Source organism: Phyllostomus hastatus, unplaced genomic scaffold (assembly GCF_019186645.2).
Source record: "Phyllostomus hastatus isolate PE091 unplaced genomic scaffold, TTU_PhHast_1.1 phas_scaffold_385, whole genome shotgun sequence".
In the NCBI taxonomy this organism is placed as follows: Eukaryota; Metazoa; Chordata; class Mammalia; order Chiroptera; family Phyllostomidae; genus Phyllostomus; species Phyllostomus hastatus.
The window spans coordinates 14,028,930-14,045,609 of NW_025334026.1; the positions used below are offsets into that span (position 1 = coordinate 14,028,930).

General features: G+C 59.7%; 2 protein-coding genes across 5 annotated transcripts in view; both read left to right on the top strand.

Moving 5' to 3' along the window:
- The window catches only part of DTX2 (deltex E3 ubiquitin ligase 2), a 34,060-nt gene extending 26,572 nt beyond the window's left edge, over positions 1-7,488 (top strand). For both annotated transcript variants that reach the window (XM_045819604.1, XM_045819605.1), the window contains 5 exons: positions 2,332-2,405; positions 3,819-3,977; positions 4,641-4,802; positions 6,121-6,210; positions 6,891-7,488. In XM_045819604.1, coding sequence (XP_045675560.1) covers positions 2,332-2,405; positions 3,819-3,977; positions 4,641-4,802; positions 6,121-6,210; positions 6,891-7,118 — 713 coding nt within the window. In that variant the 3' untranslated portion in view covers positions 7,119-7,488. The remainder of the gene's footprint in view (positions 1-2,331; positions 2,406-3,818; positions 3,978-4,640; positions 4,803-6,120; positions 6,211-6,890) is intronic.
- A 2,866-nt stretch (positions 7,489-10,354) lies between these two features.
- UPK3B (uroplakin 3B) lies at positions 10,355-15,427 on the top strand. 3 transcript variants are annotated; one of them, XM_045819708.1, is made up of 6 exons: positions 10,355-10,808; positions 10,937-11,098; positions 11,382-11,622; positions 12,479-12,558; positions 13,406-13,535; positions 13,985-15,427. In XM_045819708.1, the coding sequence occupies exons 1-6, from the start codon at positions 10,724-10,726 to the stop codon at positions 14,142-14,144; spliced, it is 858 nt and encodes a 285-aa protein (XP_045675664.1). In that variant the 5' UTR covers positions 10,355-10,723; the 3' UTR covers positions 14,145-15,427. The 3 variants fall into 3 exon arrangements, with proteins under 3 accessions (XP_045675664.1, XP_045675666.1, XP_045675665.1); XM_045819709.1 differs by having other exon boundaries at positions 10,361-10,808; positions 10,937-11,086; XM_045819710.1 differs by lacking the exon at positions 10,937-11,098 and having other exon boundaries at positions 10,359-10,808.
- The last annotated feature ends 1,253 nt before the right edge of the window (positions 15,428-16,680 follow it).

Consider the following 16,680-nt stretch of genomic DNA (forward strand, 5'->3'; position numbering starts at 1 on the left):
GAGAAGCATGGACTGCTGAAAGTGACCTTCAGGATGGTGTGGTGAGCAGGGAGCACAGCCCTAGCTCAGGCATTCCTACGTTCTTGTCTCCAGTGCTTACTAGCGTTGTGATCTCACTCAAGTGTCTCCTCCGTCCGTGGGCTGGTGCCTCCTACTTAGCACATGGGATGTGGGAGGAATAGAAAGTACACATGTGAAGCACCGGGCACATATTAAGGGCAGCTGCTGGTCACCTGATCATGTCCACTGCCTGTCTGATCTGCACCCCTCAGGGCAGACGAAAGGCCCAGGGAGGGGCAGCGCTTTCCTGACCCCACCCCAGCCCACTCCCACCCTTACCCCCAGCAATTGGGCAGGCTCCGAGCTCCTGACCCCGTTCCAGTTCTTACTCTGCCTGGAAAGAACACAGGCTCCTGCCCTCACTGGTGCGGCTCAGTGGGCTGAGCATCGTCCTGCAAAGTGAAAGGTCACCTGCTTGATTCCTGTTCAGGGCACATGCCTGGGTTGTGGGCTCCGTCCCTGGTTGGGGCACATAGGAGAGGCAACCGATCGATGTTTCTCTCTCACATCGACATTTCTCTTCCTCTTTTCCTCTCTCCTTTCTCCTCTGTCTAAAAATAAGTAAAATCTTTTTTTTTTTTAAAGAGCACGGGCTCTCGGCAAACCTCCTGGCCTTCCTGGGCTCAGTTGGCCCTTTCACGGGGTTGGTGGTCACCTGGCTGGCTCCCCTGGGGAATTGTGGCCCCACCCTGGGCCAGGGTGGGTAGGGGAATGGGTTGCTGAGCTGAGTCTCACCGGAAGGGGGCCAGTGGCTCATCCTGGTGGCTGGGGTGCCGAGCTCATCTGCAGACTGCCCCGTAGCTGCCAGACTTTTCTGAGTCTCCTCTCCAAGTCTGAGCAGAGTCCCCGATTCCAGGATGGCCACTCGGTGCTGGTGGTGTTGCGCTTTGGCCTGGCTTTCTCACCACACTGACCAGAGTCAGGTCCTAGGAGAGAGAGAGAGAGAGAGAGAGAGAGAGAGAGAGAGGTGTGTGTGTGTGTGGAGTGGAGGGTGTTTATGTATGAGTGTGTGTGGCGGGGGTGTAGAGAGTGGTATTCTTTTGCCTGTATATGCCTTTCAGGTAATAGCAGCTAGTTCCTCTATAGCAATCAGCTTTGGTTGGTGTTAGGTCTCCTCTTTTTAGACGAGGTAACTGAGACTCAGAGGTAACATGACTTGGTCCCGGCACAAGAGCCAGAATCAAACCCGATGTTGTCCCGTCCCAGCCTCTGCACTCCCCTCGTAACATTACCTGGCCTCTGGTCTAGAGGGAGCTCAGTGTGTGAAGCCGCAGGCCGACGGCCATGAGCTTGGGTGGAAACCAGAGCCCCTTAGTCTCGGAGGCTAGCATCTCCCCAATTACCTTGAGGCAGGATGCGGAGCCCTGGATGGTTGCTTTCCCAGGTTGCTCTGGTCTCCCTGGCCCCTCCTTTCTGCACTCGCATAGGCTTTGCCACCACCCTCTCTCTGATTCTGCTGCTGCCTGTGTCTGGACAAGCCCACCCCCACCCCCACCCCGCCCTCGGCTCTGCGGGTTCCCTCTTGCTGGCTGGGGAGTGCCTTGTCCTCGGGTGAGGCCTGTCAGTGTTTATGTGGGTGCAGGGCTCCCCTCCCAGCTTCTTGCACGTGTGCACAGAAGAGTGGCAGGTTTGAGAGGGGCAGGCGGCCAGGGCACCTCCCTGCTGCATACCTCGGCTGCTGCTGAGTCGCTTGCCTTAGGAACCGAGTAGGTATGTCACTAAGAAGCCACAGCCCAGAGACAGTCTGGAGAAGACTTTGCCTCTTATTGTGACAGTGTCAGTGTGGCCATCGGCTGCAGTCAGAGTACATGAAAGATGCCCACACTGGGTAGGCGCCCGTGATACATTTGCCTCATAAAACTTTTTTCACTGAGACTTTCTTACAAGAATGATGAGAGGAGTGAAGTACCACCAGTATATGCTCTGGAGTAGTTTGTTTTAGAAACTGCTGTCCGGCTCTTCTGCATGTCGTCCGAGGAGCCTGGGTCTAATTTCCTGACCGAACGTGCACAGGGACCTAAAGGCTGTGGCCGGCTACGGTTTCTGCCCCTGTTCCTCTGCCTCTAGCGCTTCTGGGGCTGGGGCTCCGCCAGGCAAGCGTGTTCTGCTTGGCTCCAGGTCTCTCCCCTCTGCATGCCAGCCTTCCTGTCTCAGCCCCACTAACATCCCTGCTGGCAGCTTGGACCTCTCCCTTGTCCTTCTTTCTCTCTGGTTTCTGCACCTCCAGTTTGATACTCACTGGGACCCTGCTGATGTTGTCCTCTCTTCCAGGAGGGCCTCCAAAGCCAGAGCCAGAGCAGGTGATAAGAAACTATACTGAAGAGCTAAAAACAGCCCCGGATGAGGTAGGTGTCGCAGAGGCCACGCTGCGTTCAGTTTTGTCTGGAAACAAGGGGCAGCTGCAGACGAGGACACCGATCTAGTCTCTCCTGGAAGGGCAGCTCTGGACGCCGGCATCGTGCTTGGGCGCTTGGGTTTAACCTCCTGCCTCCTGTAGGAGGCAGGTCTTGCTAGGATGAGGCGGTTGTAGCTTTTGAAACTTGGATTCCAGTCTTAGCTTTGCTCCAAACAGGTGTGATCCTCAGTGAAGCTCCTCTCTCGCACAGGTCTCTGTGTGCCCCGTGCCACCTGGCGGGGCAGAAGGCTCAGAGATGAGGGGTGGGAGAGACTGCCCCACCCCCTGAGGGTGCTGCTGGTGTAGAAGGGCTGTGGTCTTGTCCGGATAGCGGTCCTGCCCCTCTGGCTGCTGGGAGGGCAGGTCAGGTTCCCATAAGTAACAGGACCTGCCAGGCTCCCATAATAGCTTCGGTAGGACACAAACGTCTCTCTGTGGAGCCACATTTTGGGGGCTACAAGTGCCACTTTCCTCTGATTTGAATGGAGAGTCCTGGGGCATCTGGAGGAGGTAGGCGAAATGTCAGTCCTGCCCGTACAGAACCGCGGACTCCTCACCGGCTGCTGCTCCAGCAAGTCCAGCGCATGAGAGATGCCTGGTTGAGAAAGCCTTGGTCTGAAAGGCATCCTGCCTCTCCCACTGTCCCTTCAGCCCCCCGCTCCCATTTCGCAGCACTCAGTCTTTCTCTGCCCGTGTGCTCATCGGGCACAGCTGGCTTCTCTGACCCCAGCCGCTGCCTCTCCAAACTGCAGTCTCCGCAGCCGGCACCCAGCCGCGATCATGGTAGTGCCCCCACCCCCTTGCTTAAAACCCCCCAGTGCGGCCCTGAGGTGTACAACAGAGCCCCGACTCCTGCACTCGATCGGAAGCTTCCAGGATCTGGCCCCCTCCCCATCTTGTCTCATCCCCCACCTCGTTCACCCCGCCTCCTGCAGGAGCTACCCCCCCACCCCCCTACACACACACACGATATGCTGGTTCATGCTTCGGATCATTCCCTTGTCTGGAATGTCCATTCCCGTGCTCGTCCATCTGACAAGTTCCCCTTTTCCTCACACACCCAGCGTGGAGGGTCTCTCCTGCTTTCTCTTCTCTGGCTGTTCCTGCTGCTGTACTGGCCTCTGCTTCTGATAACTCGCTGGCCCCCAGGCTCACACTGCAGTTGCCCCTCCTACTGTGGTGAGCCCCTGGGGCCCAGGTCCCAGTGACCCATCTGTGTTCTCAGCCTCTGCGACAAATGACTGTTGAATTGGCTTTGACTGTAACGCTGACATTTCAGCAGATGAAGGTCTTTTCCTTCGAGTCTCCTCTTTCCATGCAGTGTCTCCTTTGGTGAGTGTCCCCTGTGTTTGGTCCCTTCCAGGACTGCATCATCTGCATGGAGAAACTGTCTGTGGCGTCCGGGTACAGTGATGTGACCAACAACAAGACCGTCGGGCCCATGGCCGTGGGCCGCCTCACCAAGTGCAGTCACCCCTTCCACCTGCTCTGCCTGCTGGCCATGTACTGCAACGGGAACAAGGTGCCAGCGTGCCGGCCCAGGGTGGGGCCAGGGGTGGCCTGTCCCAGTCACACAGCCTCTGAGCAGGCGGCTGTGACTGCTCTGGGAAGGACATGGGTGTGCTCGGAAGCAGCCTCTGCCCTGCGACAGGATGGGGGGTGTGTGGGGGCGGCAGGGGACGCCTGGCTGCGCTTCCTTTGGTGGGGTGTAGCCGAGTGGACGGGGTGGGGAGGGCGGAGGAACCAAGCCCGTGGCGGACCTGCAGGCTTGCCTGGCCTTCCTCCGCGGCACCCCGTGCCGGCCGGGTGCCGGCACCAACAGCTGGCCCGCCATAGGGGTGCATAGGGGTAACCACATTTTGATTCAAAATGTGGTTAGACTGTGGGAACTTTTGCTCGCAAACTTGGTTTTTCTACCTGATGCCAGTCTCTTGGTACTTTGTACCCTTGAATGTAAATTATATAATGAGTTTCTGGTGCAAAACTTACCTTCCTGAGGAAGCTGTTGGAATCAAGTTTCTGTGCAGGGAGGCTGCCTGGGAGCTGGGCCGTCTGCCCAGAACCTGCTGTGTGGCGCAGCCGACCGGTCCCCCCACAGGCCTCCTTCCCATGTCGAGGGTGGCGGCTGTGCCTCCGTGCTCCCTCAGGGCTGCCAGCTCAGCGTGTGGTGTTCTGCCTCGTCTAGGATGGAAGTTTACAGTGTCCTTCCTGCAAAACCATCTATGGGGAGAAAACCGGGACCCAGCCTCGGGGGAAGATGGAAGTGTTCAGCTTCCAGGTGTCCCTCCCTGGCCATGAGGACTGCGGGACGATACTCATAGTTTACAACATTCCTCACGGCATTCAGGTAAGGGTGCCGGCGCAAGAGGCGTCTCCTCGGATCTCTCTGCAGTCGGTCCTTCTCCCTGCAGTCTGCCCCCGGTCACTGCAGGATGCCCAGGTTGCTCAGCTTAGGCTGCCAGGAATCGGGAGGGGCTCGCCTGGGGTGCAGCGAGCTCTTAGGGCCGCGGAAGCACAGGGATGGCCCTCACCCCTTTCCTGAGATAGGGAAGGCTTCCTGGAGGCAGAGACATCGTAACTGGACTTGCCCAGGGCAGAAGACCAAGTATATAAGCAGAGGGAACACGTATTGAAGGGCAGGAGCCATCTGGTGGGGGCTGGGGAGGTGCCAACAGTGAAGATGGATGGAGAGACTGGCTGTGTGGCCAGGGCAGGCCTGGGCTGGGAGCAGCAGGGTTGGGCCTGGACGTCAGGAACAGCAGGACGGGAACCCTAGCACAAGGTCCCAGGGTCCCAGGGTTCCGGAAAGGAACACTCACCCCTTAGACCTCCTTCCTTGGGCCAGGGTTGATCTCAGAGCCTGGGATGGTTTGGGAAGATACAGGGCAGTGGGGACCAGGAGCCTGAAGGTCATGTGCTTTTCCCTGATTTCCTTCTGCTTGTCTTTGGCTCAGAGTGAAATACTAATGTATTGTGGGCAGGGTTGGAGCCACGGGGCCAGAGGGGAGCTTGGAGCTGTCGGGGTGCACACTCCTGTCTAGACCACTGCCGCTGTCTCAGGGCCCTGCTGCAGCTGCGTCTCGAGCACAGGCGGCAAACCCAGGGCCGCGGGCTGCACCCAGCCCAGCACCTTGTTCCTACCCGGCGGCCGTGCTGCTGAGCTCTCGCTTAGCTGTTAAGGAGCAGTTCCATTTATACAGCCCTAAAATGACATTCAGCCCTTTGAAGGCAACCGTGAGGCTGACGTGGCCCCTGGTGAAAGTGAGTCTGACACCCCTGCCCCTGAGTGACGAGCGGAGGGGCCTGTGTGTGGGAGTGAGGGCAGCCCGAAGGCGGGCGGCCCTGCCACGCAGCCCGGGGAGCCTGGGGCCTGGAGGGCTGCTGAAGAAGCAGAGCCTCCATCCCAGCCTCCGGAGGGTCTGGTCTCATCGGGGAGTAGAGCGTTGGTGGCAGCGCCTGGTTCCAGGGGCAGCGGCACACACTCGGGGAGCCATTGTTCACACCGGGTCTCCGGGGGGCAGGACTGGAGAGAGGCAGAGATGTATTTGATCACTTGAGCTCAGGAGTGGCTCCACCCAGGGGGGCAGGGGGCGAGGCGGGGCCTCGGTGTCCTGCGAGCTCCTGTATCCGGTGAGCACTCCCACGTCCGTGTCTTCCCTCTGCAGGGCCCTGAGCACCCCAACCCTGGGAAGCCATTCACCGCCAGAGGGTTTCCCCGCCAGTGCTACCTTCCGGACAATGCCCAGGGCCGCAAGGTAAAGGCCGCTCCCCCCCCCGCCACTGCCACCCTTGGGGACGGCTGCCCCCCCATGCTCACAGTGGGAGGCCTGTGCAAGCTGCTGGCTCCGGAACGGGAGAGAGCAGGGAGGCCTAGACTCACTGATGGTGGGGGAGCTCATCCTAGATGTACCTGAAAGAGGGAATAACCCAGGTGTTTGGGGGCCGAGTAGGTGGCAGCACTGTCTCAGCTGTGGGGTGGGGCCAAGGCAAGTCATGGAGCTGCCCGGTGCAAGGTCCCACTGGACAGTCAGCTCAGCAGTTGGCATTCCACGGGGGTCAGGGCTGGGCTGGAGGCTGGGGACCCCACAGATGGGGCCTCACACCCTGGACTACAGATGACATTACTTACGCAGTGGCGGGAGGGAATGGGGAGGAAAAAGGGCCGGCTCTCAGGGCCCTGTCGCTGGTTAACTGTGCATGTTAAATGGACTAGGGCCTAGCACATGGCACCCCGCCACCCACAGCTGACATGGGTGGGTGGGTGGTGCCGCTGTCCTCATCTTTATCACTGGGGCAGGTCAGTGGGGGCGGCCGATGGATGCTCCCACCCTGTCGCCTGGCCACCCCTGCCCAGGGTGAAAAACCTTGTGGAGAGACAGGCCAGTGCTTACTCACCATCCTCCCTCCCATCTCCTTCCACTTCCTCCGGGGGCAGGTCCTAGAGCTACTGAAGGTGGCCTGGAAAAGGCGGCTTATCTTCACAGTGGGCACGTCCAGCACCACAGGCGAGACTGACACGGTGGTGTGGAACGAGATCCACCACAAGACCGAGATGGACCGCAACGTGACGGGCCACGGCTACCCCGACCCCAACTACCTGCAGAACGTGCTGGCTGAGCTGGCTGCTCAGGGGGTGACTGAGGACTGCCTGGAGCAGCAGTGACCCGCCAGCCTGGCAGCCAGTGCCCCGTCCCCGCTGCCAGCCGGGCTGCCCTGGGATGGACAGGCAGGAAGGTGCCTTTCCTCGGAGGCTGAAATGTTTGTTGGGGAGGGTGGGCATTTTCCACCGGAGCTGGGGCTTCTCCCGTTTGCCTTTCCTCCTTCCTCTCCCCTTCCAGGCCTGGATCTGCATGGGAATTGGGCAAGCCTGGGGAGTTGTTCTTGTGGGGGCTTACGACGCAGCTACCTCAGTGCTGGGGGCCTGGCGTGGGCTGAGGGGAGATGGCCCCAGCCCCAGTCGGGGGCCGGCATGGGTCTGGGTCAGCTTCTCATACCTCAGATGTTCTGTTTGCAATAAATGCCTAATAGCCAAAGTCAGCAGTTCCTGGCGTGTTTGTCAGCGTGCGTGATGCCTGCCCACGTGTGTCCTGCTGTGTCAGCTCCCATTTCCTGCGTGCAGACTGAGGCCGGCCCTGGCCAGGCACCTCAGTGGTTAGAGCACTGTCCTGGGCCACTGAGGCTGCAGGTGAGATCCCCGGTCAGCACGCACAAGAATCAGCCGATGGTTGCACAAATCAGTGGAACAACACATTGATCTCTCTCTCTCTTTCTTTCTCTCTCTGTCTCTCTCTGTCTGTCTCTCTCTGTCTCTCTCTCTGTCTTCCTTTCTCTCTCAAATCAACTTAAAAAATTCAAAACCAAACAAAAAAACAGGCTGCAGGGAGGGCTGGAGAGCCCACGGCACTAACCTGCGCTGTTCCCCAGCCCCCACTCCAGTTCTCGTGGTGTAAAGTCCAGCGACTCAGGGCCCGCCCTCCTGTACTCCCCAGGTTCTGGGGACACTGCTCACAGGGGGCAGGTGCTGCTGTCTCCATTTCACAGGTGGGGAAACAGGCTCAGGGGCGTGACTAGCCCAAGGTCCCAGCTAGTGGTGGACCCAGAGCTGAAATCTGGACCAGGATTGGTTTGATACCATCTTCAAAGTTCTAATTCTTCGGCATCCTCTCAGAGGGAGGATCAAATACTCCGTCACTTGCCGTCTGCCGGCGGGGTGGGGGCGGGGAGTGCGTGAGGCCTGAGACCGGAGGCACACACAGGGCCGTGTTTTGAGTGGGTCTGGGGCACTTTCGCCTTTGCAAGTCCATTTCTCCATAAGAATGAAAAGTTCAATTCTGGGTCTTACAATGTGACTGTGCAAAGATGAACATACGTTAGAGCATTTTCTCCCATCTGAAAGTTCACTTTTTTCCTTCTGATTTTAAAAGAAATCAATCAAGACTTTTCCCGGGCTCCTAAAGGTATCGCGGGCCCTGCACACTGCTCGCTGAGCCTCCTGGAGGAGCTGGTCCTGGGGTGGGCGGGGCCTGGCGGTTCCACGGCACTGGGTTCCACGATGAGACTTGCTCCCCGGCTGCCAGAGCACAGATGTCAGTGGGCGCCCGATGCAGGTGCCCGATGCCGCTGCCCTCTGGACTCCCACATTAAAGTGTAATGGGGGTCGGAGTGGAGAAAATGCAGAATCTACCTGATAAGGGTCTAGTGTCCAGACTGTGTAAGGAACTCAACAACTCAGTAATAAAAAGACAAATACCCAATGTTTTTAAAACAAAGTCCTGGCAGGTGTGACTCCTGCAAACTGAAAACTGTGGCTTCGATCCCCAGCCAGGGCACATGCCTGGGTTGCGGGTTCAGTCCCTGATCGGGGTGCATACAAGAGGCCACCGACTGATGTTTCTCACGTCAATATTTCTCTCCCTCTCCCTCCTTTCCCTCTCTCAAATCAATGAGCATGTCCTTGGATGAGGATTTTTTTAAAAAGCAAGCAAAGGGCATTTCTCCAAAGAAGACACACAGACAGATGACAGGCACGTGATAAGTGCTCCACGTCATCGGGGAAACAGAGATCACAGCCTCGAAGTGACACCTCTTCGTAGCCACGAGAGTGGTTATCATCAATAAATAAAAGGAAAATGACAATGTTGATGCAGATGTGGAGAGTCAGAGCTCTTGTCTGCTGCTGGTCGGAGTGTGAATACAGCTGCTTAGGAGAACAGCTAGGCAGTTTCTCAAGAAGCGATCACCATGTGACCAAGCAGTTCCACTCCTAGGTTCTTATCCAGGAACTGGAAACATGTCCACACCAAAACAGGAATGTTCATACCAATATTATTCATGATAGCCCAAAACTGGAAAACCCCAAGTATCCCCCAGCTGACGAGTGGATAAACCAAATGGTCTATCCATACAGTGCAGCACACTCAGCCCTAAAATCGAAGCGCTTCCCCGGCCGGTGGCTCGGTTGGCGGGAGCATCGTTCCAAGCACCGGAACCTCGTGGGCTCGCTCTGGTCAGGGCGCATGCCTAGGTGGCGTGTTCCATCTCTGATCAGGGCACTGTGGTACGGGAGGCAACCAACGGGTGTTTCTCACATCGATGTTTCTCTCCCTTTCTCTTAAAATCAATAAAAGTATGTCCTCAGGTGAGGATTTAAAAAAAATGTACTGCCATACACAGCACAGATGAACCTTGAAAACATCATGCCAAGTGAAAGAAGCCAGACATGACACGGGAGGCCACGCACCGCGTGATCCCCCTGATGTGAAATGTCTGGAACAGGCAAATCCACGCAGGCAGAAAGGCGAGGGGTTCCCAGAGGGAGGAGGGGAGGGGAAGTGGCCTTTCATGGGTGCTGTGTTTTCTCTCGGGATGATGAAAAGTCTCTGGGATTGGGGTTGATGGCACGGCCCTGCGAATGTGCTAAAAACCAGTGAACTGTACACTGAAGGGTGAATTGTATGATATATGAATTATATCAGTAAATATATATATATATATATATATACTCACAAAGAGAGGCAAAAGTATGTTCGTATGGAAAATATACAAAAATAGAAAATAATATAAGAATAAACTTTCACTTACAACTGTAAACCCACTTTTGCCCACCCACATATACAGTGAGAACTGAAGGGAATAATTGATGCAAGTGGAGGCTCGCCAGCTGTCAAGGGCCCTACAGACCTTTCTCTAAGTTCTTCCCTTGGAGGAGGGAACTGAGGAGCGAGGGAAGGTGTGGCTTCGAGGAGGGAGGGCAGGGCACCAGACGGCGGCAGAGCCAAGTGCCTGTAAGGGCTGGATCAGACAGGTTGTGAGGGGGTCATGATGGGGGTGGGACTGGACTAGTTGGAGCTGCCCCCGGCTTGCTGCTGGGTGGGGATGGAAGGCTAGAGGGAGTCTCCTGGCACATGGGGTGCAGGAATCTCAGGCATGTGGCTCTGGGCCCAAGGTTCCAGATATTTGGTCTCCCCAGGGATGGGAGAATGGGAGGCTGGGTGGGGCCTAAACTGAGACAGGGGATTCTGGGCTCCAGCGGCCTCCCCCTCAGCCCTGGCCAGCCCCACCCTAGAGCCCTGCCCAGTCCCCTCCCTGTGGGGGGCTGGGCTGAGGGGAGGAGTTGGGGTTCGTTCACATTTTCAGGTCTTTCCAGCCCCTGGCCAGCCTGGCAGCCGGACAAACCAGCTCCTCCAGGCCCAAGGCGTTGGGGGAGGGGTGCGGCAGAGGGGCAGTGGGAGCAGCCCCAGGCTGCGGGTGTGGTGGAAGGCGGCCATCATGGGGTTCTCCCAGAGGCAGCCTCGCCCGTGGCTGCTGCTCCTGTTGGAGGCGCTGGTCTGGCACCAGCCCTGCATGAACCTGGGTGAGTGGGGGTCCAGGGATTGGACACACCTGTGGGGCACCTGCTGGAGTGATGGGACCCCGGGAGCCCACGTCCTGTGATCGGGAGGGGCAGCCCCCGGACCCTCACGCCTATCTCCATGGCCGCAGAGCTGATCCCCTACACGCCGCAGATAACAGCCTGGGACCTGGAAGGGAAGGTGACGGCCACCACGTTTTCCTTGGAGCAGCCGCGCTGTGTGCTGGACAGTCACGCCAGTGCTGCCAGCACTGTCTGGCTGGTGGTGGCCTTCAGCAATGGTGTGTCACAGCGTAGGTGTGGGGCCTGGGGTGGGGGGCTGCAGGAGCTGCAGGTTCTGGGGGCCCCTCCATCCCTGTGACCTTCCACAGCCGGGTGTGGGTTAGGAGTTGGGCTTTACAGAGAGGGTGCTCTGAGAGGGCGACAAAGCCCATTTTGGGCCGTAGGGGCCCTCTGGGTGCTGAGGCACGGAGGGCCAGGGCTGGGGTCCTCGGCCCCAGACAGGGGTCGTGGCAAAGGAGACCTGGCTGTTCCTGCCACCAGCCCCGTCTGTCTGTCTGTCTCTGCCTCCTGCAGCCTCCAGGGACTTCCAGAACCCAACGACGCTGGCTGCGATCCCAGCCTCTCCTCAGCTGCTGACCACTGATGGCCACTACATGACGCTGCCCTTGTCCCTGGAGCAGCTGCCCTGCAAGGAGGATCCCGTGGGTGACAGCAGCATCCCCGTGTTGCGGGTGGGCAATGACCCCGACTGCCTGGCTGGCCTCCACCAGCCAGCCTACTGCAATGCCCCCCTCCCGGGCCCCGGACCGTACAGGTGGGTCACTCTGCCTGGAGCCTGGGACCCAAGGGTTGCCCTCCCTGGCCTTTCCCCAGCCCCATCCTGGCTGCAGGGGAAACAGGCCCTTCCCATTTGTAAGCCTTGGCTGCTTCCTCTGGGGTCGGGGGAGGGGATTGGGTGGAGGTGGGGCAAAGGAACCGAGGCACAGAAGCTGCAAGTGACTTGTCGAGGTCAGGGAAGTGCAGGGTGGGAAAGCAGGGCTGTCCAGACCGGGCTGTGCAGGGCACAGGATGAGGCCGGGTGCCCTCAGGGAGACCAAGGCCAGCTGGGAGAACCAGCGGGGGGCACAGAGTAGGCAGTGTGGTGGGGGCGGGGCCCACACCTCCACACTGCCTCCCTCTGCCCTCTCACCCAGCCTTGCCAGGTCTACTTCCCCTCAGCCCCAGGCCCACTCCCGGGCTTGACCTCCACCCCCAGCAGCCACCAGAGCCAGCTTCCCTCAGTGCCAGCCTGCCTGGGGCTCTCAATGCTCAGAAACCTTCCAGAGCTCCCCAGCCCCTGCAAAGATACAACCTGAGCTCCTCTGCACGGCCCTTGGTGCCCTCAGTGCCAGTCCCCCCACCATGACCCTGGGCTCTGAGTGCACCCTGAATACACCGCTCCCTCCCTAGGCCTTTACCTGGGGTGCTTACCTTTACTGGGGGGCTTCCATGGCTTCAGAGACTCCACAGGGCCAGAGGTTCTCCTCTGTGGGGCCCGGTGCCCCCAGCCCATACACCTGCTGAGCCAACGCTCAGAGCCTGGCCCAGAAGAGTGGCCTGGAGCCTGGCTGTGGCCGTTGCCCTGCCTGGGGCGGTTGGGCTCTGAGCCTCATCCCTCCTCCACTTCCCAGGGTGAAGTTCCTCCTGATGGACGCCAGGGGCTCACCCCAGGCCGAAACCAGATGGTCGGACCCCATCACTCTCCACCAAGGTAGCACTGGGGAGGGGGCTTTCTGGCTCCAGGCTGTCCCTTGGAGACTCATCACCCTGGGCGAAATGGTCATGTCCAGCTGCCCCCCTCCCGTCGCTGCTATGGGATGGGGGCTGGTGGCAGTATTCAAGTCCAGCTGACCCTCCACACAGAACCTTGTGCTGGGGGGCGGGGCACGCGGCAGGGGCACGGGCTCTGTCCATCTCCAAATGCTTGCCAGGTCTCTGTCCATCTCCAAATGGTTGCCAGCTCTCGGTAGCCCAGACCCCAGCCCAGTTGAGGGCAGAAACAGCCCTCCCTCTTACAGGGAGGCAGCCCGGGGCCCAGCACTGCCTCAGGGAGGAGGGTCAGGGCAAGAAGGAGGCCAGAGTCAGCCAGGGCTACAGGTTCTGGGAGGCTTCCCTCAGCAGGGCCCCGAGAAGCCAGCATGAATGAGTCACCAGGCCAAAGAAACTGCACTGTGAAGGCCAGAATGTCCGGTGTCTGGACGCCTGGGAGACGGGCTGCCGAAGCTGGGGGTGGCAGTGGCGGCTTGTTGTCTGAAGGCCTTGCATGCCAGGCCCCAGGGAGCAGGGCAGCCTCGTGGCCAGTCCCGAGGTCTGCTGCCACTGCTCTGCCCACCATGGAGCCACGGGTGGGCATGTTGGTGGGAATAGCCTAGAAGGTGAGACGAGGGTGGGGGTTGGAGCCATGGGCGGTGCAGGCTACCAGGCACCAGTGCCCATCTGAGATGGGTGGGCTCAGGAGGCTGTGGACGAGAGGGAGCCAGGCCTCCGGGGCGAGCACGGGTGGAGGGTGACTGCCCTGGGGTCCCAGGGCAGCCTCTGAGCAGCCACTGTGTGTGCAGGGAAATCCCCAGGCTCCATCGACACGTGGCCAGGGCGGCGACATGGTGACATGATTGTCATCACCTCCATCCTCTCCTCTCTGGCCGGCCTGCTGCTCCTGGCCTTCCTGGCAGCCTCCACTGTGCGCTTGTGAGTGGTGACACGCCCAGGGCCCTCTGCCCACCTGGAACCCCCTGGAAGGCCTCCCTGACCCTGTGGTTTTGAGCTGGGCAGTGTCCCTGGAAGGGCTGTGTGGGGAATTTCCACCCGGGGCAGCTCCTCCAACCACAGGTTCAGAGGAGGGGCCACCTGCCTCTGCTCCTCTCCGCCAGTGTGGGGAGAGGCCACAGTGTGGCCTTTGCTTCAGCCTAGTCCTCCTGGGCCGCATTTCTTTCCACAAGCCCTCTGTCATTTCAGTGAATTGACATCTGTGTATTCAGGGTGGCCACCTGGAGGAGGCAGGCCTCCAGCTTGTTCTAGAAGGGAGGAAAGGGAGATGGAGGCTGCGGGAAGAGGAGCGTGGGAGTGGGGACCAGATCCTGCCCAGGCAGCCAGCTCCACCCAGCAGGGCCATAGCTCCTCCTCCTCTCCCATTCTAGCTCCAGCCTGTGGTGGCCTGAGGAAGCCCCTGAGCAGCTTCGGATTGGCTCCTTCAGGGGCAAGCGCTACATGACCCACCACATCCCGCCCAGTGAAGCTGCCACCCTGCCGGTGGGCTGCGAGCTGGGCCTGGACCCCTTCCCCAGCCTCAGCCCTTAGCCTGGCCTGTGTGCCTGGCGCTGGGGCAGGGAAGGGAGGGGAGGGAGAGACATGGGCAGAGTGCTCCTCCTCAGCCCTTGCGCCCACGCGCCCTCCCCTGTCACACTTCCCCCTGCCTGAAATCCCTCCGCCGGCAGCCCTGACTGGCTTTCCCATTTCCCGCTCTCTCAGGCAACTGAAGCTGCATGCAGGGGAGTTTGGGTGAGGGCCACAGTCAGGCTGGGCCTCCAGCCCCCACCGCCCTCCCTACCTCTGTTCTGCACATCCTCCTGTGAGTCAGGATGGAAAGGCCACCCTGACTGGAAGCTTCCAGGCCCCGGGGGAGGCCTAGAGCAGACCTAGGAAGCTGGACTGGGACCACCATGGGAGTGTGGGGCCTGAGCCTCCCCGGTCTCCGTCCCGCCGGCCAGTGGCTGGGGCTGCAGTGAAGCCGTCAGGGGCATCTTCCCTGTCCCTGGGCACAGGCCCTTCTTGAGCGTGGCTAGAAGGTCAGAGTGTAGATGCACCTTATGACCGTGTGGCCACTGATTTGGGCCACCACTTCCAACTCCCCTGCACACACAGAGGGCCCTCGCACTTACCTACTCACTGTCACTCCACAAACTTGTTGAGTGCCTACTGCATGCCAAGCACACTGTTAGACATGTGGCCTCAGGCAGGTCTTGGGGAGCTCACTCACTGCTCTGGACCTCAAACGGCAATATGTCCAGATGTGACCTGTTACCGTTGAGAGGCTGTCGCGCCCTCAGATTGTCACATACACTGGGCCTCACACTCCCTCAGACAATCACCCCAATGGGCTCTCTTGGGTCCACAATCACCCCCCACCTGCAGTCACTGGAGGACAGGTTTCATTCCCCCAGCGTCTGTCTGCCCATAAGGCTGGTGTTACCCTCTGTGGCCACACGAGGGCGACCAGTGCACCGCAGATCTTGCCGAACAGTCCAGCATGAGCACTCCCATTCGCGGACCTGCAGGGCGCCGCTCCCACCCGGTAACCCGACGGTCAAAGAGCAGCACCACTCAGCAGGGTCTCTGGAGGTCAGGGCTCCAGGCCCCACTTCGATCACGCCAGAGGGATAAGCAGTTGCGCTCCTCTTGTCCAATCCACGCAGCCTCACCGTTTTCTAGATGGAGAAACAAGCTCAGTGACTTGCCCACTGCGCTGTCCACTGCTACCCCACACGCTGGCCCCTGGCCCCTGACCCCTCTAGCCTGACTGCAGTGCCTGCGGGCCGGTGGCGGGGGGCAGAGGGGTAGGTAAATAAATGCTGTCTGCCTTTTCTGCCTTTTCAGCAGTTCTTGTGCTGGTTTTGGAAGAGGAGTATTTACACACGGGGCTCAGCCTGGCCTTGCTCTGCCCAGCCCTGCCCGCCACCAGGTCCAGGGGTGCCCTGAGCCTGCCCCCTTGATTGCTAGTCCTAACTGTGTTTCGGGGGTGCCCTCATGTCCTGTCGGGCCCTGGGGAAACCCACCCACGTACTGCAGGGCCAGGAAGCCAGCTACTGAGCATTTCTGGGCATTTAGTCATGCTCCATTCCAGGCAAACTCTTCAGGGGAGTCTTTGCTTTCAAATCCAATGCACACCTGGGCCCTGGTGGCCTTCCCCTTATCCTGCCTGCACCTCCACCAGCTGCAAGACCCCCTCCAGGTGCAGACAGAAGCAGAGTCAAACGCACCCAGGAGGTCAGGCCCTGGTGTCCTGGGTAACATCTGGCCATGGGAGCCAGCCCCTTTGGGCAGCCACCTTTGAAACGCTAATGCTTTGGAGCCCAGGTCCTTCTTGACCTCTTGGAATTGCAGGAGGGTTAAAAGCTCCCCAACCTCACCCTCCCCGGCTGCCCCCAGCAGACCCCGTCTCACACTGTCCTGTTCAGACCTGGTTCCAACACCAGATGACAGGCCCTCCAGGTCCAGGATGTGCAGCTTGGGGCCTGCCCGGGAGGGTGCTCTGGGGGGTGGCGGGGGGGGCGTTGCTGGCGTCTGCTGAGTGAAAGTGTGAACACACCCCACAGAGCAGGAGGGTGAGCCGGGAGGAGAGGTCACTCCAGGCTCTTCCATGTCCCAGGGCCTCTGCTGGCTTGTTCTCAGTGCCAGAATCTGACCCCAGGCACAGCCCCAGTGACACGCTGGGCATGCCTGGGGTGCCCCTTGTTTCTGAGCAGACCCCCACCCAGCCCTCTGACGAGCTGCTCTCCCATCTGGCCTCCCAGGCTCGACCAGGCTCTAAACAGGCATCACAACCTATGGGTGAGGACCAAGAAGGGGCTGGAGAGCCCGGGGGAGGCAGCTGACCCCACGAGAGGGTCAAGGGGGCTTCCTAGTGGCAATTTCTGAGTCGAGTCTTGAGAGGCAAAGGGAAGTTAGTCAAGTAGAGAGGAAAGGAGGGAGGAAGGAGATGAGACCATCTTGCCCCGTGGTGGCTCAGATGGTGCCTGGGTCGGTGGGGGCGGGGGGGAGGCACGGACTGGGGGCTGCGAGGCCAATGAAAGAGGCTGTCCTGGCCTTCCAAGCAGATGAAACGAGCCCTGAACCA